Source organism: Lepus europaeus, chromosome 16 (assembly GCF_033115175.1).
Source record: "Lepus europaeus isolate LE1 chromosome 16, mLepTim1.pri, whole genome shotgun sequence".
NCBI classification, from domain to species: domain Eukaryota; kingdom Metazoa; phylum Chordata; class Mammalia; order Lagomorpha; family Leporidae; genus Lepus; species Lepus europaeus.
Genome location: NC_084842.1, coordinates 81063100 through 81085069, shown reverse-complemented (window position 1 = coordinate 81085069; position 21970 = coordinate 81063100). Strand labels below are relative to the sequence as shown.

The 21970-nt window shown below is 43.7% G+C and overlaps 1 protein-coding gene across 5 annotated transcripts in view; it reads left to right on the top strand.

Moving 5' to 3' along the window:
• Positions 1 to 21970, top strand: part of CC2D2A (coiled-coil and C2 domain containing 2A) — a 150388-nt gene that overhangs the window by 63673 nt on the left and 64745 nt on the right. For all 5 annotated transcript variants that reach the window (XM_062212709.1, XM_062212708.1, XM_062212705.1 and 2 more), the window contains 7 exons: positions 753 to 884; positions 11487 to 11696; positions 11981 to 12087; positions 15951 to 16091; positions 17575 to 17731; positions 18827 to 19065; positions 19763 to 19940. In XM_062212709.1, the coding sequence (XP_062068693.1) occupies positions 753 to 884; positions 11487 to 11696; positions 11981 to 12087; positions 15951 to 16091; positions 17575 to 17731; positions 18827 to 19065; positions 19763 to 19940 (1164 nt within the window). The remainder of the gene's footprint in view (positions 1 to 752; positions 885 to 11486; positions 11697 to 11980; positions 12088 to 15950; positions 16092 to 17574; positions 17732 to 18826; positions 19066 to 19762; positions 19941 to 21970) is intronic.

The following is a 21970-nucleotide window of genomic DNA, read 5'->3' as shown; positions in this document are numbered from 1 at the left end:
CCCCAAACACCACGGCAAACGAAGCAGTAATAGAAGCGCCCGGGACTCCGGCCCTCGCCCCACATGGCCCCGTCAGCAGCACAGCAGCGGACATCTCCATTGTCTCCATAATTCCTCTCGGACCCCTCAGGAAGGACGGGCGCCGCCTGCCGTCTGCACATGCGCACTCAGTCCTCGCGCCTATGTGTTGAGAACCTCTGGGTATTTTGAACTCTATTAGAGGCTGCCGTGGGCAATGGTCACTCTACTGTGCTACAGAACAGAAGACGAATCCCTTCCAACCCTATTTGCCCCAGCCCCTGCTCTACTCCTCCCCTCCCCTCCCCTGCTTCTACTCCACTCTCCTGTGAGATCGATGTTTTCAGCTTCTAGAAACAAGAGAGAGCGTGCAATATTTGTCTTTTGCAGAATATTTTCACAGTCCATGCATAGAATCTTCCCAATATGAAGTTTCTCTTCTATGGTTTTCTTCCTTAAATCTTTAAGGAACACACAGTAAATGATTTCTTAAGCATTCATTTAGACTTTTTCTTAAAATTTGGGAGAATCAGGGACTGTATCTTAAAGCACTTATGGGGCATGTTAGGGAATACTTCATTGCTACAGGAAACAGACTTTTAAAGTTCTGTTGGGACAGAGCGGAGGGGGAGTGTAATGCGGATGTGATGTTTTCCAGCAAATGGGGTTTGCTTCATAAGCCGTTTTCTGTCCAGTTAAGAAAAGCTGTGGTCTTCCCTCTGCTTGATCCACAGGGGAGAGGATGGTTTGGAGATGATGGCAGGATCCTGGCACTGCCAAGCCCCATCAAGCCGTTTCCTTCAAGGCCACCAGTGTTACCCCGGGGGCAGAGCACAGCAGCAGAACTGGAAACGCTGTATAAAAAGGTAGGCAAATGTAAAATTGAAAGTGATTTGTGTTTTTCATGGCTTGGGGAGCTGAATTTGTATCCTTTTCCTTTGATTTTCTTTTAATGATTCACTATCTGACACATACAGAACAAACAGCTGGTATATTTTTTTAAGACTTATTTATTTAAAAGAGTTACAAATAGAAGGGAGGAGACAGAACGAGAGAGAGAGAGAACACTTGCATCCACTGGTGCATTCCCCGAATAGCCTCAACAGCCAGAGCTGGGCCAGGCTGAAGCCAGGAGCCTGGAGTATCTGTTGCCTGACTTGAGTCCTCGCTTTCAGCACTCCTTGGTGAACTTAGCTCCCAATCTCTCTGTGCCTGAATCCTCTTCTGTGTAGTGGGCATAAAATAGTGTCCACCTCCTAGGATTTGCTGTGCAGATGGAATGGGATGATGGATATACATGCATGAAACAGAGCTCCAGTGCTGGCCAGTGGTAAGTAGACTGAGTCTTGGCCCCCATGGTTAATTACATTGCTCTTGAATTCCTGGAACTGCCTCCTTCAGAAACCTGTGTCATTTAATTGTGTGACATTTCGATGCTGACAAACTAAAACCGAGGGAGGAGTATGCTGGTCCTGCTGTGAAGTGGGACCAGGAGCAGGGGAGACCCTGGCTCAAGTGAGCGAATGTTAGTGGTGTCAGGCTGTCCTAACTGGTGGGTGCTTTGCCCCTCTCTGGACCCTTTCCCTTCATTGATAATTAGAAGGATAATTGTCTTATCTAGCTCAAAGGGTCATTGTGAGTGCCAAGATGATCCACAAGTGTATCCTTCATTTATGTTATAAATTTCTATAAAATATTGTTATTACAGACAAGTATTAATGAATGTCACTGGGTACAGAAATGTGATCCTGGACATAGACAAACAGAAACATAAGTCCCAGCTGATGAAGAATGAATCACCTGTTTGTTTACATGACAAAGATACATGATATAATTAATGATCAAGACAGCTTCAGCTTATGCATATATCAAACAAGCCATCAGTCCATCTCTTCATCCATCTGTGCATTTCAGCATGAAACCCTGGCATAATGAAGCACTCAGTTGTGGGTTAAAATTAGAAAAAAGAAGCAGCATGATTAATACAGAGGGCAGCAGATGAGGGAGTCAATTAATCTCACCTCTCTTTAGAAATGCCATTAGGTTTTACAATTTTAGGATTCAAAGAAGGCAAGGAGGCAGTTGGTTAAAGTAGAAAAAGACTATTTTAGGGGGGACAGAATGGAGAGGGATAGAGAGAGTGGGGATTGAATCTGCCTGGACAGAGTGTGGGGTTTTGAAGCAATGTTTCATCCCCTTTGAGCAGCAGGCATTGCTGGCGGAGGTGCCAAGCACCACATGGACCCTGTAAGGTGGGTAGGGATGTGCAGAAAGGCTCCTTGGTGAAGCTTACAATGCATCATCATAGCAGTTTAGAATGTCCCCAGGTGCGGGGCTTGCTCCCAAGCAATCAACATTCCATCAGCCATTACGTTAGCTACCCACGCCCAGTTTTTCAGGCCTGAGGATCAGGCCCAGTAGCCTAATGGGTTCTGTCAGGCCTCGGTGGCCTAACAGGTGCTAACATTCCCAACTAACATGGACATGCACTCCAGTCAGAGAGGGTGAGATCTCAGTTGCACTAAGGATGCCACTTGGACCCAAGCCCACGTGGTTTCCTGTTCGTCTCTGCATTATATTCACCATCTAGACACAAACTGAGCAGCCAGAACTGCCTGGGTAAGTTTACATCGTGGAGTGCCAAGCAGACCAAAGGGCTGGGATCTCCTAGACTAAAGCTAAGACGGCACAGCCAGAGGCCACTGCCAGCCTTGCCCAACATAGACCTTGGACCTTGTGTTCCAGCCAGCTCTCCAATAGACTCATTCCTGCTCCTCCCCGGGAAGCAGCCAGTAGGGATGGAGAGTGAGGAGGCAAAAAAAAAGAGGCCTTCCTTCAAGAACTCTCGAGAGGGGAGATATCCTTCTTCTGGGCAGGAATGGAAAGTAGAGCAAGTATGCAGTGCCACACAAAGTTGTCAGACAGCATCACAGAGCCAAAGAAGTTAGAGGTCAGAGAAGTCCAAGGGGATGAAGCCTCCCCAGGAAATCTCTAAGAGGCCCAGGCTTTGAACTTGGCAAAGCAGGAAGCATGACTTAGAGTGCTAAGGAAGAAGCTATGTTGTTTAAATTAGATGAGATTCTATACTTTGTTTTTCCATAACAAGTTATCTTCCAAGTTTCTTGTTGGCTTCATGCTTCAGTCTTGTAATGTGGTTATGCAACCTTCCACTGATTGAAAACACAAAGCTTTTCTTTCAGAATTAATACTTTTATAATTTTCCATATTTATCTACTTTAACCTATTCTCTTTTTTTCCAGGAAAACTTTGATTTAAGGAATATAAATTTCATGCATTTCATAAATACAACTTTAGGAACATAGTGATTCTTCTCACCCTACCCGTCCTCCCACCTACACTCCCACCCCTCTTCCTTCTCCCTCTCCTAATCTCATTTTTTACTAAGATCTACTTTCAGTTAACTTTACATACATATGACTAACTCTATACTAAGTAAAGAGCACAACAAATAGTATGAAAAAAACCTGTTCCTCAACAGTCGAGACAGGGACTGTTCAAAGTCACTGTATCTCAAAGCGTCAATTAACTTCTATAGATCAACTTTTAGGTGTACTATTAGTATATATATATATATATATATATATATATATATACACACACCTATATACTAGGTGTACTATTAGTATCACAGATCAGGAAGAATATACAGTCTTGTCCTTTTGGGACTGGCTTATTTCACTAAGTATGATGTTTTCCAGATTCATCCATTTTGTTGTAAATGACAGGACTTCACTTTTTTTTTTTTTTTTTACTGCTATGTAGCATTCCTTGGTGTACATATCCCATAATTTCTTTAGTCTTCAGTTGATGGACATTTGTGATAATTCCATATCTTAGCTATCCTGAATTGAGCTACAGTAAACATGGAGGGGTACAGAGAACTCATTCACATGCTGATTTCATTTTCCTTGGGTAAATTTCCAAGGGTGGGAAGGCTGGACCACATGATAGGTCTATGTTCAGATTTCTGAGGTATCTCCATACCATCTTCCACAGTGGCTGTATCAGTTTACATTGCCACCAACAATGGTTTAGGGTATAATTTTCCCCACATCCTCGCCAGCATTTGTTGTTTGTTGATTTCCGTATGAAAGCCATTCTTTTTTTTTTTTTTTTTTTTTTTTTGACAAATAGAGTTAGACAGCAAGATAGAGACAGAGAGAAAGGTCTTCCTTCCATTAGTTCACCCCTCAAATGGCCGCTATGGCTAGAGCTATACCAATCGGAAGCCAGGAGCCAGGTGCTTCCTCCTGGTCTCCCATGCGGGTGCAGGGGCCCAAGCACTTGGGCCATCCTCCACTGCCATACTCCACAGCAGAGAGCTGGACTGGAAGAGGAGCAGCCGGGACTAGAACCAGCGCCCATATGGGATGCCGGCACCACAGGCAGAGAATTAACCAAGTGAGCCATGGCGCCAGCCCCATGAAAGCCATTCTAACAGGGATGAAGTGAAACTTCACTGTGGTTTTGATTTGCATTTCCCTGATGGCTAGTGATCCTGAGCATTTTTTCATGTGTCTGTTGACCATTTGGATATCCTCTTTTGAAAGATGCCTGTTCAACTCCTTTGCCCGTTTCTTAACTGGGTTGTTTTGAGTTTCTTGATCTCTTTATGTTTTCTGGTTATTAATCCTTTATCAGTTTCATAGTCTGGAAATAATTTCTCCCATTCTGTCAGTTGCCTTTTTACTTCCTGAGTGTTTCTTTTGTAGGGCAGAAGCTTCTCAATTTGATGTAATCTCTTTTGTCAATTTTGGCTTTGATTGCCTGTGCCTCTGGAGTCTTTTTCCAAGAAGTCTTTGCCTATGCCAATGTCTTGCAGGGTTTCTCCCCCAGTGTTCTCTAACAGTTTGATGGTATCGGGTCATAGATTTATGTCTTTGATCCATTTTGAGTGGATTTTTGTGTAAGGTGTAAGGTAGGAGTCTTACTTCATACTTCTGCATGGGAGATCCAGTTTTCCCAGCACCAGTTGTTGAAGAGACTGTCCTTGTTCCAGGGATTGATTTAGTTCCTTTGTCAAAAATAAGTTGGTTATAGATGTGTGTGTTGATTTCTGGAGTTTCTATTCTGTTCCATGGGTCTATCCATCTGTATTTGTACCAATACCAGGCTGTTTTGATTATGATTGCCCTGTAGTATGTCTTGAAATATGGCTTTGTTTTTGTTCTGCAATATTGTTTCATGGATCTCTTGTGTTTCCATATGAATCTCAGCATCATTTTTCTAGATCTGAGGAGAATGTCCTTGGTATTTTTATTATTATCACATTGAATCTGTAAATTGCTTTCAGTAGTATGGGCATTATGATGATACTGATTCTTCTAATCCATGAATATGGAAGATTTTCCCACTCTTTTGTGTCTTCTTCTATTTCTTTCATTAATATTCTGTAATTCTCTTAATAGAGAATTTTGACATTTTTGGTTAAATTTATTCCAAGGTATTTGATTTTTTTTGTAGCTATGGTGAATAGGATTGATCATAGAAATTCTTTCTCAGCCTTGGCATCATTTGAGCATACAAAAGCTATTCTGTCTTGATTTTATATCCTGCCACTTTACCAAACTCTTCTAGGAGTTCCAAAAGTGTCTTAGTCTTTTGGATTCCCTGTATATATAATCATGTCATCTGCAAATAGGGATAGTTTGACTTCCTTTGTTTGTATCCCTTTGATTTCTTTTTCCAGACTAATGCCTCTGGCTAAAACTTTGAGGACTATATTGAATAGCACTGGTGAAAGTAGGCATCTCTGCCTAGTTCCAGATCTCAGTGGAAATGTTTTCAGCTTTTATCCATTCAGTAGGACACTGGCCTTGGGTTTGTCATAGATTTCCTTGAATGTGGTGAGAAATGTCCCTTCTGTACCAAATTTGCTTAAAATTTTCATCATGAAAGTGTGTTGTATTTTATCAGATGCTTTCTCTGTGTCTATTGATGTAATCATGTGAGTTTTGTTCTTCAGTTTGTTAATGTCATGTATCATGTTGATTGATTTGCAAATGTTGAACCATCCCTGCATACCAGGTATAAATCCCACTTGGTCTGGGTGAATGATCTTTCTGATGTGGTGTTGGATTTGACTGGCCAGTATTTTGTTGAGGATTTTTGCATCAATATTCCATCAGGGAAATTTGTCTAAAGTTCTCTTTCTCTATTATATTTTTTTTTCAGGTTTAGGAATTAAGGTGATGCTGGCTTCATAGAAAGAGCTTGATAAGAATTGAAGTTAGTTCTATTTTAAATGTCTGGTAGAATTCAGCAGTGAAGCCATCTGGTCCTGGGCTTTTCTTTGTTGGCAGGGTCTTTATTATTGATTCAATCTCCATCTTGGTTATTGGTCTTTTTAGGTTTTCTATGTCTTATTGACTCAATTTTGGTAGATTTGATGTGTCCAGGAATCCATTTCTTCTAGATTCTAAAATTTATTGGCACATAGCTGTTGTAGAAATTCCTGATCATTCCTTTTATTTCTGTGGTATCCATCATTATATCTCATTTTTCATCTCCGATTTTATTGATTTGGGTTTTCTTCCTCTTTTTTGTGCCTAGTTGGGCCAGAGGTGTATCAATTTTGTTTATTTTTTTCTGAAAATCAGCTATTCATTTCACTGAACTTTTGTATTTTTTGTTTCAATTTTGTTATTCTATTTTAATTCTTTCCTCCTGCTTTTGGGTTCAGTTTTTTCCTACGTATTTTAGATGCATCGATAGCTCATTGATTTGATGCTTTTCCAATCTCTTAACATAGGCACCAATTGCTATAAAGTTCCCTCTTAACACTGCTTTTGCTGTATCCCATAAGTTTTTATATTTTGTATTGTCATCATCATTCATCTCCAAGAATTTTTTTATTTCCCTTTGGATTTCTTCTTTGACCCACTGTTCCTTCAGTAGTATGTTGTTTGGTGTCTGTGTTTTCATATTTTCTAGAGATTCTTAAGTTGTTGATTTCCAGCTTCATTCCATTGTTGTCAAGATGCATGGTATGACTTCAGTTTTTTTACTTTGCTGAGATTTGCTTTATGCCTAGCATATGGTCTATGCTAGAGAAAGTCCCAGGCACTGATGAAAAGAATGTGTATTCTTCAACTCTGGGATGAAAGGTTCTGCAAATATCAGTTAGGTCCATTTGTTCCTTAGTGTATATTAGTTATATTGTTTCTTTGTTGATTTTCTGTCTAGTTGATCTGTCTGTTGATGAAAGTGGGGAGTTGAAGTCCCCCATTAGTATTGTATTAGAGTCTATGTCTCCCTTTAGGTCCACGAAAATTTGTTTTAAATAGCCAGGGCCCTTGGCATTGGCTGCATACACATTTATTATAGTCATAACATCTGTTGACTTTAAATGACCTTAAACATTACATAATGCCATTCTTTGTCTCTTTTAACAGTTTTTGTATTAAAATCTATTTTGTCTGATATCAGCATGGTATGCCTGCTTGTTTTTGCTTTCCATTAGTATGGAATTTTTCTGTCCTTTCACTTTCAGTCTGTGTGTATCTTTGTTGGTGAGATGTGTTTCTTGAAGGCAACAAATAGTTTGGTCTTGTTTTTTAGTCCATTCAACCAGCCTGTATCTTTTAATTGGAGCATTTAGGTCATTTACATTCAAGGTAACTATTGACACGTAACTACTCAGCCTTGTTGTTTGCTTTGGATTCCCTTTGTAGTTTTACTAGGAGACTTACTGCCTTCACATTCTTTCATAATGATGGCTATCTTTCTATGCTTCTATGTGTAGCACATTCTTAAGCATTTTTTGTAAGGCTGGATGAGTGGTGAAAAAATTCTTTCAATTTCTGTTTGTTATGGAAGGTCATTATTTTGCTTTCATTCATAAATGAGAGCTTTGCAGGGTACAGTATTCTGGGTTGAAAGGTTTTTTTTTTTTTTTTTTTTTTTTTCGTTTAAGACTTGGACTATATATCTCCATTTTCTCCTAGCCTGTAAGGTTTCTGATGGGAAATCAGCTGTAAGTTTAATTGGAAATCCTCTGAAGGTAATCTGGCATTCCAATCATGCAAATTTTAGAATCTTTTTTTTATGTTTTACTGTTGAAAGTTTGACTACAATCAGTTATGGTGAAGATCTCTTTTGGTCATGTCTATTAGGAGTCCTATGTGCTTCCTGTACTTGGATATTCCTTTCTTTCTCCAAATTAGGGAAGTTTTCATTTATTATTTCACTGAATAGGTCTTCTGTTTAAAAGATTTTATTTATTATTTATCTGAGAGGTAGAGTGACAGAGAGGGAGAGACAGAGAGAAAAGTCTTCCATCTCTAGTTCACTCTCCAAATGGCCACAGTGGCCAGAGCTGGGCCAGTCCAAAGCCAGGAGCCTCTTCTGGGTCTCCCATGGGGGTGCAGGGGCCCAAGCACTTGGGCCATCTTCTCCTTTCCCAGGCCAAGCAGAGAGCTGGATCAGAAGAGGAGCAGCTGGGACACAAACCAGCATCCATATGGGATGCTGGTGCTGAAGGTCGAAGCTTAGCCTACTACAGCTAAGCGCCAGCACCTGAATAGGTCTTCTAATCTTTCTCTTTTCATACCTTCAGGAAATCCTATCTCACATATGTTGGGTTGTTTGATAATATTCTGTAAATCTCAAAGATTATTCTTAGTTTTTCTAATTTCTTCTTTTTTTGTCTGACATATTTCCAAAGATTTGTCTTCCAGCTCATATATTCTTTCTTCTGCCTCACCAAGTCTGTTGTTATGGCTTTACACTGTATTTTTTATTTGACATATTGAATTCTTCATTTCTAATATTTCAGTTTGATTTCTCCTCAAAATCTATCTCATAGGAAAAATTTTTCATTCATGTCATGTATGGATATCTTCTGCTCATGAACTGGCTTCTCATTATTTCTGAGTAATCCTATGATCATTCTTTCAAATTCCTTTTCAGGCATTTCATCAATCTCTTTGTCTTAACATTATTTTTATTTAGTAAATATAAATTTCCAAAGTACAGTTTATGGATTACAATGGCTTCCCCCACCCCATAATTTCCCTCCCACTCGCACGCCTCCCATCTCCCACTCCCTCTCACATTCCATTCACTTCAAGATTCATTTTCAATTATCTTTATATTCAGAAGATCGATTTAGTATATATTAAGTAAAGATTTCATCAGTTTGCACCCACACAGAAACACAAAGTGTAAAATACTGTTTCAGTACTAGTTATGGCATTATTTCGCATTGGACAACTCATTAAGGACAGATCCCACATGAGAAGTAAGTATACAGTGACTCCTGTTGTTGATTTAACAATTTAACACTCTTGTTTATGGTGTCAGTAATCTCCCTAGGCTCTAGTCAGGAGTTGCCAACGCTATGGAAGCCTTTTGAGTTCGCCAACTTCAATCTTATTCCAACAGGGTCATAGTCAAAGTGGAAGTTCTCTCCTCCCTTCAGATAAGGGTACCTCCTTCTTTGATGGCCCCGTTCTTTCCACTGGGATCTCACTCACAGAGATCTTTCATTTAGGTCTTCTTTTTTTTTTCCCAGAGTGTCTTGGCTTTCTTTCCATGCCTAAAGTACTCTCATGGTCTCTTGAGCCAGATCCGAATGCCTTAAGGGCTGATTCTGAGGCCAGAGTGCTATTTAGGACATCTGCCATTCTATGAGTCTGCTGTGTATCCCGCTTCCCATGTTGGATTGTTCTCTCCCTTTTTGATTCTATCAGTTAGTATTTGTAGACACTAGTCTTGTTTGTGTGATTCCTTTGACTCTTAGACCTATCAGTGTGATCAATTATGAACTGCAATTGATCACTTGGACTAGTGAGATGCCTCCCTCTGCACATCCTACGTGTTACCCATTTAGATTCCAGGGCTATCTTCCTCTCTAAGTGGATGGCTGCTTAAAGATGCTGTAGGCATCCATTAATCTTTATTTAATAAATAATGTGAAGTGCTTTAGATGGATGTCTCATGGTCTATAAAACACTAATTGAATCTTTCCTCAGCCTCCCACCTCTACAGATAGAGATATATAGTGACTTGCCCTAGGTCCCAGAGCAAGTTCAAAGAACCACGACTGGAATCTAAGACTTCTGTCCCAAATTTAGCATCTTTACATGATACCATGCACAAGAATTAAACTCAAAGATCATTGAGCGTCTTCTCCACAATTTATGAAAGATGACAGCTTCCAGCCTGGCTAGTTTTTACAAGTTGCATTTCGCTTCCGAACTTGTAAATACTACATGTGTGCTATATAATCATATGGTACTACTTTTCAGCGAACACAAATCACTTCCAAAGCTCACCTCTGCCAAAAGGAAGGGTGAGTGATGTGTGAAGCCATCAATTTTGACTACAGTCAAAGACACAAAACCAAACATGTTTCCACTCCACATTTAAACACCAACCACAGTAGCCAGTGGGGACCAATACAGGATATCTTGAAGATGACATGAAAGAAGAACCTGGAAAGATTCATAAATTTTACCCAAGTCCTCCAAGAAATTCCCACTGGAAATGTCCACTCCTGTTTTCTGCATTTGCCCCTCCTCTCTGTTACTGTGAACACTTAACTTCCTCCCCAGGAAACCTGAGTGCCAACTCAAAACTCATGTAAGGATTAGTGTCTCCCTGCTGTCTGAAAAATAAAAATTTTCCACATGTTTTAAAAGGGAGTATATCTGTGATCCAAATTCTCTGGACTAGAATCTACACTTCTCTCACTAAAGAATTTCAAGATTGGGGCCGGTGCTGAGCACAGCGGGTTAACGCCCTGGCCGGAAGCATCGGCATCCCGTATGGGTGCCGGTTCGAGACCCAGCTGCTCCACTTCTGATCCAGCTCTCTGCTATGGCCTAGGAAAGCAGAAGATGGCCCAAGTCCTTGGGCCCCTGCACCCACGTGGGAGACCCAGAAGAAGCTCCTGGTTTCAGATCAGCGTGTATCTGGCAGTTGCAGCCAATTGGGGAGTTGAACCAGCGGATGGAAGACCGACCTCCCTCCCTCCCTCCCTCTCTCTCTCTCTCTCTCTCTCTCTCTCTTCCTCTCCCTCTCTCTCTCTCTCTTTCTCTCTGCCTCTCCTCTCTCTGTGTAACTCTTTCAAATAAATAAATAAATCTTAAAAAAAAATTCAAGATCACTAGCTTACAAAACCCAAGATTTCAAGAAACAGAGTCTGCATGAGAAGCGTTAGGACTGTGACTTGAGAGAGTAATGAACCCTAAAAGACATAGGGAAGCAAGACTAAAATGGCTTCTTTTCTCAGTTTTGGTCTCTCTCATTTTCCTTTTCAAGTATCCATAAAAGAACAAGTCCCCCATCACCTGGAGACAGGAAATAGAGCATCGTCCACCTGACTTGACCAGGACAGGAGGTGTTCTGTCTCCGCCTGCTCTCCTACTGCAAATTCGCGCATCATCTTCTAGGAAGTGCCTCACCTGCTCACCTGTGCTTCACCCCCACTCTCTCCCTGGCAGGCAGTGAAGTATGTCCACCGCAGTCAGCACATGATTGGGTCTGGAGACCCTTCTGGAAATTTCCAAGTGGACATCGACATTTCTGGGTTAATCTTCACTCATCACCCCTGTTTCAGCCGAGAGCACGTTTTGGCAGCCAAGCTGGCCCAGCTCTATGACCAGTACCTCGCAAGACACCAGAGAAACAAGGCGAAATTTCTTACCGATAAGGTACGTGTGATCTCCTCCAGGCTTGTTGATGGGATTTGTCATGAGAAGTACATACTGTCGGGGCCACCAAATGGCAAGGGACATGGCCTGATATTTATGATTCCCATTTTCTTGAGAAGAGGTGAGCGTTCTCTTGTCAAATAGTTCATTGGGAGAAAGACAGCTGGGTGCTTGACCACCATTCACAGAATACCTATGTCCAGCAGAAGCGGGTGGCCAGGTCAGCTCACTAGCAGTAGGCAGTGGAGTTTCTGTCTCCAAACCTGTCTCCCTCTCTTTGCAAGCTCCACGCTCTAAGAAACGCTGTTCAGACTGGACTCAATCCTGAAAAACCTCAGCAGTCTCTTGAAACAACTCAGAAGACCATCAAGGAGTATAAAGCTGAAATTTGGTGAGTAGCTCATAAATGTACCTATTGGGTTTTCACTCTGTGAGATGGGTGCCTGTTTACAGTCTGTTTTTTCCAGATAGCTTTCTAACTACATGTGAAATTACACCAAGTGAAATAATGAGCCACATCTGTCATACCAACACAGCATTTGAAGCCCAGTAATATGAATGAGGACGTGGGGAAACAGGGCCTCTCCTACACTGCGGCTTCCATCAAAGTTGCTACAGCTGCCACTCTGTAGAGCAGCCATAGCCTAGGAAAGTGTTGCAGGTACCCAGCTGCCCAAACTCCACATGCTGCTGCAGGTGCGCACGGAAACATGCAGAGACGTACCAACGTCACCTGTGGTGGAAAGAACCAGCAGTAACCGGTCTGAAGGAGCACATCTTGACATAGTCTTCCAGCGGGTCTCTGCACCACAGAGAAACCGCAGAATTGCAGTTGCACGTGTCAACATGATAAATCTGGAAAACCATCTAGAGTGGAAACTGTAGGCACGTTCATTGTATCGTGTGCATCACAGAGCCCAGTGGACTCCCGAAACAGTGTTCATTTGTTTGGGATACACAAGTGTGGTGCAGACAGACAGAAAAGACACATGCCTATTTGTTCCTCCTGGGAGAGGGGGCAGGGGTTGTAATAATGCAGAGGTCTTCAAAGGTGCCTCTAATACTTACAAAGAAAACAACCTTGAGTAAATGTGGCAAGGTGTCAACCAGGGATAGATATGCTATTTATCATCTGCACTGTTCTGTTTGTATTCATCATTCTAAAATGCAAAAGTTAAAACCCTGATCATGGCCAAACAGTAAAGAAATGAAGAATGTGGAATGCGAAGATCACCTACCACCCCACCGAAGAGTTGTTAGGTTTACTCACACACACACCTTTCTGTGTATGTGTTCACTGTTTAAAGGAGTCACGTCTTCTACACCATTCTGCAAGGACACACCTTAGACCATTTCCTCTTACAGTACACCTAGGTCTATGTCATTTAAAGACTGACGTGACGTAGATTCATTATGTTTTGTATAATTCCAATTCAAGAATTTGTATTCTCCCTACTTTATTGTTGCAGTTGTGCCATAGTTAAAATTCTCACGTGCGTATGTCTGTGCACCTATCCGAGTATTACTTCTTGCACTTGTCTTACAATCTAGCCATGAGACGTTAGTGAAGCTTGTATATCGTGGCTGTCAGCATATGAAGATAAATTTTAAAAGCATATTGCAGTCTTCTTGGGAGAAAAATTCTTGTTTTAGTAAACCTTGGATAAGTAAGTGACAAAAAGCTATCCTGAAAGCAATCATGGTTTTATAAGAAATTGTGTTCGTTCATCACTATTTGACAAAAAGCAGAATTGTGTGCCAGACCACAGATAGCAGACCCATCCAACAGTTTTACTGCCCTTAGAAATGAAAAGCACTTATGACCCAGTTAAAGAGTTCAGAACTGCATGCCCTCGCTGACGTCTCATTGTTCTAGGCAGGTGAACTGTTGCTGGCTGTCTTATCAGGTCGACACAGGTCCTCAATCCCCTAGGGACCCACTCGTCAGTCACCCTGTGAAGCGCCCCCTCCCCTCCCACATATCTGCTGAGTCCTAAGGGGTACACCTCGCTGTGCACCTCCTTTCTGTTTTCCAGCCCCTCACCCTCCTACTCTCACCTTACCCCCACAACACAGACCTCACTGCAGCTCGGGCTCCCCCCACCACTGCTGTGAAGTTGACTGTGCCCAGAGGTGGGGGGGGGGGGGGCAGATGGCCCCTTTCCCTGCACCTCCACGGTGCCCTCTGCTGGCCGCCCTCATCCTCCAGCCACCTGTCCCCACTGTCCTCTGTCCAGGATTCCTCCGGGGTTGTTTTCTTTTTAACTCTTTAAAAATCTGCGATTTCTCCCAAGATGACCCTGTGCCTGTGCTGGTTTTAAATACAGTCTCTTCCACACTCCACTCCCGAATCCCCAGTCAAAATTGCCCTTCCCTTCTCCTCCAAGGCTGTGGTTGTAGCTTTTAAAGAAACATTCTCTTGTGATTCTCTCTACTTCTTTAGCTCATATGCCAAATTTTTTTTTTTTTGCTAAGAGTTCTTTTTAACATTTTTGAGAACTTGTTTTGTTAGGTATCATTAAAGGAAGTCAAAAATATGTCAGAAACCTTGAAGATGTCATGTTAACTCCGAAAAATAATTAACATTTTAGCTTTTAACAGTGAGGTGGGGCAGACATTGTGTCGCGGCCAGTGAAGCTGCTGCTTGGGATGCCTGCATCCTGTATTGGGGTGCCTGGTTCCAGTCCTGGCTGCTCTGCTTCCCACTAGTGCCAACCCTGGGAGGCAGCAGATGATACCCAGTGTGCTTGGGTTCCTGCCTCCATGGGCGAGACCCAGATGGAGTTCCTGGCTCCGTTTATCAGCCTTGCCCAGTCCTGACCATTGTGAACATTTAGGGAGTGACCTCTGTCCAACTCCCCCTTTTTTGTTGTCACTCTGCCTTTCCAAATAAATAAAACTTTAACAAATAAAAAGTTAAAAGGAGACAGATAGCATAAGAGAAGAGAGCACTTGCTAATGACAGAGAGCAGTTGTCAGTCACTTTCTAAATACCAGGCAAAGTTCCAGCACATAATGCCTATTAATTCATGTATTCCTCCCACCCGCCCTATAGTCAGCTCTGCCATCATCCACAGCTTACAGACATGGCATGGACAGGTGAAGCGGATGGCCCAAGGCCAGCCAGTAAATGACGGAGCCGAGGTTCCAACCTGGGCAGTCTGAGTCCAAGCCAGGACACTGGCTGGTCCACAAGGAGAATGTGTCATCTTGCATTTCACCACTTTCTTGCTTTCTAAGGATTCAGAGAGTCCCGAGTCTTGGCTTCCCAAACACCAGCTGGCAGTCTTCTGCCATTTTCTGTTTGCCCAGCCGCAGGTTGAACCATCAGTGTCCTGGGCCTCCTTGTTTATCCACACTTCTCTATAGAGCAGCCATGCTAAGCACACCCTTGGGAGCCGGGCCCTCCTCTGGAAGTCAGGCAGGGCTCCTGGGTGCAAGGCTGCCTCCCTGGTGTCTGTGGTGCTGCGTTAGGCAAATCTCTCTGGATGTCATCATCATTTGTGTATGTGTCTCCTGAACCAAACTGTAACTCCCTGAGGACAGAGACCCCTCCTGTCTCCCAGATACTTCCGAATCCCCCAGACTGACACATGGTACTTGTTCCAAGGTAAACCATGATCTCAGTAGTAGCTCATTAATTAATGCACAAGAGTATTTTGAGGTCTGGATTTGGTTATCAATTGTAAAGAGGGCTTAACCTTCGGAGATAAATAATCCCCAAACACAATAAATAATGACAATAAAGATGAAAGCGGGTTCAAATGACACCTCTTGAGTCAAGCCAAAAAATTCAGTAATCTAGATAGCCCTGAGCAGTCTCCAAGGCACGTGGTGAACAAGACTGCCTCTCTGCAGAGTGAACTCAGGATGTGTGTTAGCACAGAAAGACGTCGTGCTCTGTCACTGAGTAGGACACAGCCTAGTTCCCTTGTGTTCCATCAGTTAGTCCGTGAGACCTCTCTTTACCGGGCCCCTTATTTTACACCATGGAACGTTTTGATGAGACTTTTAGAAGACAATTTAGCCAAAGTCAGATGCACATAGAACAAATGAGTTGAAATAAACCTCTGTAAACAGATGGACATCCTGTTGTCTTTGAATTGACATTGGTACATGGTTTTCTAGTTCTTGTTAAGAATCATTATGACTGTCAAACTGACTGTACAATCCCTGTGACGTTATTCCTCTCCAATTTGAAAACAAGCACACTTTTGCAATAACTGACGTATGCCCATTGGTTCTGTCTTGTAGGCAAACAAGACGACTTCGAGATGCTGAACAGGAAAAAGATCGAACATTGCTCAAGACCATCATAAAAGTGTGGAAAGAGATGAAATCCCTTAGAGAATTCCAGAGGTTTACAAATACTCCCCTGAAGCTTGTTTTGAGAAAGTAGGCTTTTTTCCAAAGATTGCTTTAATGGGTTGTATCATATATTGAGAAAAATGTATAAAATATAGATACCTTGGTGGGTATTGTGGTGTAGTGGGTTAAACTGCCACTGGGGCTGCCTGCCTCTCCTAACAGAGTGCCTGGTTTGAGTCCTGAATATTCTGTTTTTCCAATCAGGATGGGGAGGCAAGAAATGATGGATTAAGTACTTGGGTTCCTGTCACCCACCTGGGAGTTCCTGCCCCCACCCCATCATGCCTCTTGGCATGTCCCCAATTATTTGAGGTATTTGGGGAGTGAACCATGGGGTGGGAGAGATTTCTCTCGTTCTCTCTTCTAACTCGCTTGTGCTCTCTCTTCCTCTTCCTCTTTCTGTCATTCTGCCTTTCTAAAAAATAAATCTTTAAAAAAAAAGACAATGTTTAAAAAATAATAATGATGCTGGCAGTCTGGTACAGTGGGTTAAGCCACTGCCTACTACACTGGCATCCCGTCTGAGTGCCTGTTCAAGTCCCAGCTGTTCCATGTTCAGTCCAGCTCCCTGCAAAGGAGTTGAGAAAGCAACAGAGGATGCCCAGATGATTGGCCTCTGTCACCCACATGGGAGACCCAGATGGAGTTCCTGGCTCCTGGCTTTGGCCTGGCCCAGTCCTGGCCATTGTGGCCATTTGGGGAGTGAATCAGCAGATGGGAGATTTCTCTCTCTCTCTCTCTTTCTCTCTCTCTCTCTCTCTCTCTCTAACTTTGCATTTCAAATAAATGTAAATAACAATAGCAAATGGGTAGCCATGAACCCACTCCCCAAGCTAAAAAGTTGTCCGTTGCCAGTACTGGGGAAGCACCGTGATCCTCTCCCCGGCAACGTCCTGCTGCATCCCAGAAGTAACAACCACTGGGATTCTGTGATGATTATTTGTCTGCCTTCAAGTTTTGCCCCATATGTGTAATCCCTAAAAGCAGACAGTTCAGGATTACTGTGTTTGCTTTTCCCAGGAGCAAAGGTATTTTGTACTAGTTCTTCAGTGAGTAAACGTGTTTCCTTTCTTCAATACCATGTTTGTAAGTCCCTCTGCTGGGCAGCACATAGCTATGTGTTTGTGTTATAATACTGCATTGTGTGAATGTACCAAGTTAGAAACGTTCGCAGTTGTGAAGTATTTCATATTGAACTATTCATTTCATGTTTGTTTATCAGCTATTCTTTATATTATAACCTGGTGCTGTATGGCCACAGGCTGGGTTCACAGTCCGGCTCTTCCATTCACCAACCGTGCGTTCTTGGGCAAATTCCTTGCCTTCTCTGGGCCACAGTCACATCATGGATAACATGCAGGTTACAGTGCCTGCCCCACAGCGTTGTGAGTTAACATCAGCCACGATGTGTGAAGAGGAACTGGCATGAACCCAAGGAAGAGTTTGCTGAGATTATTACTCTTAACTAATTCCAAGCAAATAACCAAAGCATTCTAAACTATCTTAAAAGGGAAAAAGTGGACCAGAAAGCAGACGAAGAAGCATTTGAAGCAGAAATCCAAGCAGAAATCGGCGAACTGCTGGAAGAGCACAGGGAAGAGTACGAACAGAACATGGAAGAGTACAGAGCTGCGCACCAGCAATGGAAAGCCTGGAAGAGAGCCCAGGTACGTAGGCTGACCAGGACGGCTAGAGAGGAGGAGACTGGGCTGTGGGCTGGAGTCTCCTGCCAGCCCTGCTCTGCTCCATCTCTTTCCCTGCCCCCTTGCTAGGGGATGAAAGGATGACTGGTTGATGCACTTACTGAAAAAGCCACCCAGGGGCAGGCGCTGTGGCATAGTGGATAAAGCCGCCGTCTGCAGTGCCAGCATCCCATATGGATGCCAGTTCAAGTCCTAGCTGTTCCACTTCTGATCCAGCTTTCGGCTATGCCCTGGGAAACCAGTAAAAGATGGGGCCCTGCACCCATGTGAGAGACCTGGAAGAAGTTCCTGGCTCCTGGCTTCAGATCAGCCCAGCTCTAGCCATTGCAGCCATTTGGGAAGAACTAGTGGATGGAAAATCACTCCTCCCTCCCTCCCTTGTTCCTCCCCTCCCCCCTCCCTCTCTCAGCCCTGGCCTTGGCCTCTCTGTAACTCTGCCTTTAAAATAAATAAATAAATCTTTAAAAAAAAAAAAAAGCCACCCAGCCAGCAGACCCCACAGCCAGCTTTGTTCATGGATGGCTTTGAGTAGCCCTCCTTGACTATGTGGGTGAGCAAACAAGTCTTAATATAGCAGCCTCTGTTTGGAGTATTTCACATGCATTAGCCCGTTGAATGCAGGGTACTGAGGCCTCCAGGTTTCCTTTAGGAAATTCTATGACTTTATGCACATGACCCCGCAACAGTGAATCCCGGGGTGCCTGCAGTGCCCTTTGGCTCTCAAGTCTTATTTTACTATGAGATGCTTTCTTGCCCTTGCGAGCCCGTGTTAATGATCACGTCAATAGCTAATATTTGTTAAGTCTCTTCTAGGCACTATGGTAAGTGTTTTACAGACATTACTTCACTTCAGAAGCCCCAGAGGAGTTTCCTGTGCTTGTGCCCATTTGGTAGATTAAAAAACTGAGGCCCGGAGACATCAGGTAGCTTAGTAACCTGCCTAGGAGCACACAGCTCATTGAAGTGGAGCTGAGCTCTGCATCCAGGCCTGTCTGGTTCTGAACAGTCTATTCTTACATGAAATTCCTGTTTGATGTCGGGTTGCCTCTTACCCAACAGAGGGCCAGGAAGAAGAAAAAGAAACACGCAGCAGAGGAACCTCCTGATGAAGAGACCGAGGAGGCCCCGCCCGAGGAAGACCCTGGAAAGCCCGTCCCTCCAGAGCCCCCCGATAGGGCAGTGTTGGAGCAGCAAGTGAGGGAGCGAGCAGCCCAGAGCAGGAGGAGACCTGGGGAGCCCACGCTAGTCCCGGAGCTGAGCCTGGCGGGGAGCGTGACACCCAATGACCAGTGCCCCAGGTGAGCAGACGTTCTGCCTGTAGATGAGGCTGACGCCTATCCCCCCCCACACACACACATACACACATGGGGAATACGTTTATTGAGCTACCCTGGTGTGATCAGGAGAAATGTTGGCGCTCTCTCGGCTTGGATCAGGCCAGGTTGTATGGAATTTGGTGGCGTTTCCCACTTTGGGCATTTCTTGTTCACCTGCTAATGCATCCCGCTGGCCACTTGGGAGCACGCTGTGGAAGGCTGCCTGTGGGAGAAGCATCCCAGCCACAAATCTACACTGGCTCATACTTTTTAGGATAAAACTTCCTACCCAAGTATAAATCATGACTATCTCTATGGTTTAGATTCATGCCATTCAACAAGAAATGTGTTTACTTAGTAATCCACTGCCTTGGATGCTAATATAAGGCATGTTTGAAGAAAGTGAGGAGACCACAGTACGATGATGTTGGGACCCCAGTTCTTGAATTCCTGTGTCCTTTCCAGGGTCTGACAGTAGCTTCTCCATCAGTTCCATATCACATCGTTTTATGAAAGTAAGTCGTGCAGGACCTGTGGCTTTTTTAGTTAAATGGGGCTGACGTGACTGAGAGAGTAGCCTCCAGTGTATCTTGTTCTGTTCAGTGTCCACTTGCCAAAGAGCCCAGTGATCCTCCATAAATTCATACTAATCCCACCATGCACGGTCTTCCCTCTGCAGGGTGGAGGTTCTGAGAAGAGAAGATGTGAGGAGGCGCTCTGTGTACTTGAAGGTGCTCTTCAACAACAAGGAGGTGTCCAGAACGGTCAGTCGGCAGCTAGGAGCGGACTTCCGAGTTCACTTCGGACAGATTTTCAATTTGCAGATATTCAACTGGCCAGAGAGCTTAACACTTCAGGTACACATTTCAAATGCATTCACTGTCCTATGACTGTTTTGGTCATTGCCTGTGTGAGATGGTTTTATGTCACCCACTGGCTGTACAGGTGAATTGATACCTTCAGGAGGAACAAGTCAGCCTTCTTCTTGGTGGGCAGAAAAAGAGCTGCAGAACGACTCTGGCCATGGTGCTGAAGTGTGTGCCTAAGAAAGAGTTGGGGATGGAGGAGGTTTGGGGACAGGGGCATCTCCAGTTCATTCATTAAAGAAATACTTCAATATCACCTCTACCAGACCCTCACATAATAGAGCAATAACTGGTTTTGCCGCAATCATAGGTAGTTACAATGGGAATAGAGGCACAAGTACTAGTTAATATATCTCCCCACCAGCCTAAATCCCACCATCAGCAATGATGTTCATTTGTGTTTTAGATTCCTCAGGATGTCCTATGTAAGCACCACAAATGCAGTGGGTTAAGACAACAATTTTTTTATTCACAGTTCTGGATGTCCAGTGTCTAAACCAAGGAATCAGTTGGGCCCTGCTCCTTCCAAAAGCTCCAGAGGGGATCCTTCCTCACCCCTTCCAGCTGCTGCCAGTGCTTGTGGTTCCTTGGTTTCTGGCAGCACAGCTCCAGCCCCTGCCCCTCTTCACATAGCCTTCCCTGTGTCTCTACAAGACTTATTGCTTGATTGATTGATTGCCTATTCTAAAAGCACCCTCTTTGGGACTTAGGGCCTCCCCTAATTCATTGTAATTTCATCTCAGTCCTTCACCAATTACATCTGTTTCCAAATTAGTTCATGTTCTGAAGTTCTGGGGGCACATCAATTTCTGGAGGACACTGCCCACTACAGCGTCTTGAGCTTATTTGTTCTTTTGGTGGGTCGTCTTGTATCATGGTAACAGATTCCTCCCCTTTGGTTCTAATAGGCTTAGTAACTAGGGCTGCACCTACCCTTGTTTCCTATCCACCATCCAGCACTGGTCTCACCCATCACTTAGGCAGGAATTTCTCACTCCCATCCATTGCCCTTGCCAGAAATGACTGATGATGCCTTTATTCCCCTACTGAGCCTGGATACAGCATCAGAATCCTTCTCAACACATTTCTTCAGGCAGTCACTCCCTATTGATTGTAATGGACACTAAGTCTGCAGGTACCAGATAAGAGTATATTTATATACTTCTGAACTGAGTGATAAACAGCTGATGCCCTGAGTCCCCAGAAATGTCCATCTGGCCACAGGGACCCCATGTCTAAGACCCCTTGGGCCTTGTCCAGATTAATCAACTAAAGGGGTGGCTGAGCAGCTGGCATTTGCATCAGCCGTTAAGCCATTGCTTGGGACACTCACACTTGGGACACTCTTGGCTCTGCTCCCAACTCCAGCTTCCTGCGCCATGCACCCTGGCAGGCAGAGGTGATGCTCAAGTACTGGGGTCCCTGCCATGCGTGTGGGACACTCAGATTGTCAAGATCCTGATTTTGACCTGGCCCAGCACTGGCTCTTGCACGCATCTGGGGGAAATGAACCGCAGGACAGAAGATCTCTGTCTGCCTGTCTCTCTGCATCTGTGCCTTTCAAAAATATATAAAAAAATTTTTTTTAACATTTTCCTTGAAATTTTAGAACTTGGCTTAATCCAGTCACTCATATAATTCTGTAAAATATTACCTAAGGTTTTAAAAAAAGTCTAAATATTCTGGAACCTAAAAAATAAGAAATCATTTTGCTGTTAATATGGGTGAGGGGATGACACTTGTGCTTTTTTTTTTTTTTAAGTATAGTTGTAGAAATAGGTTTGCATTGGGAGTTTTTGTGGAAAACTAGATTTCCTTAAGCCTGGAAACTCCATTCTGAATATTATCCACGGGAAAACAATCTCTCCATAAATTTCTACTCCTCCCCCACTCCTGTCCTCACACGAGGTGATTCTGTGTGAAGAGGAGGGCGGAGGCTGCCCCACGCTGCCCTGGGGTGGTGGGCCGGGACCTGGGGTGGGCACAGCCGGCCCTCACTAGCCCTGCTCTCCCTGGGCTCC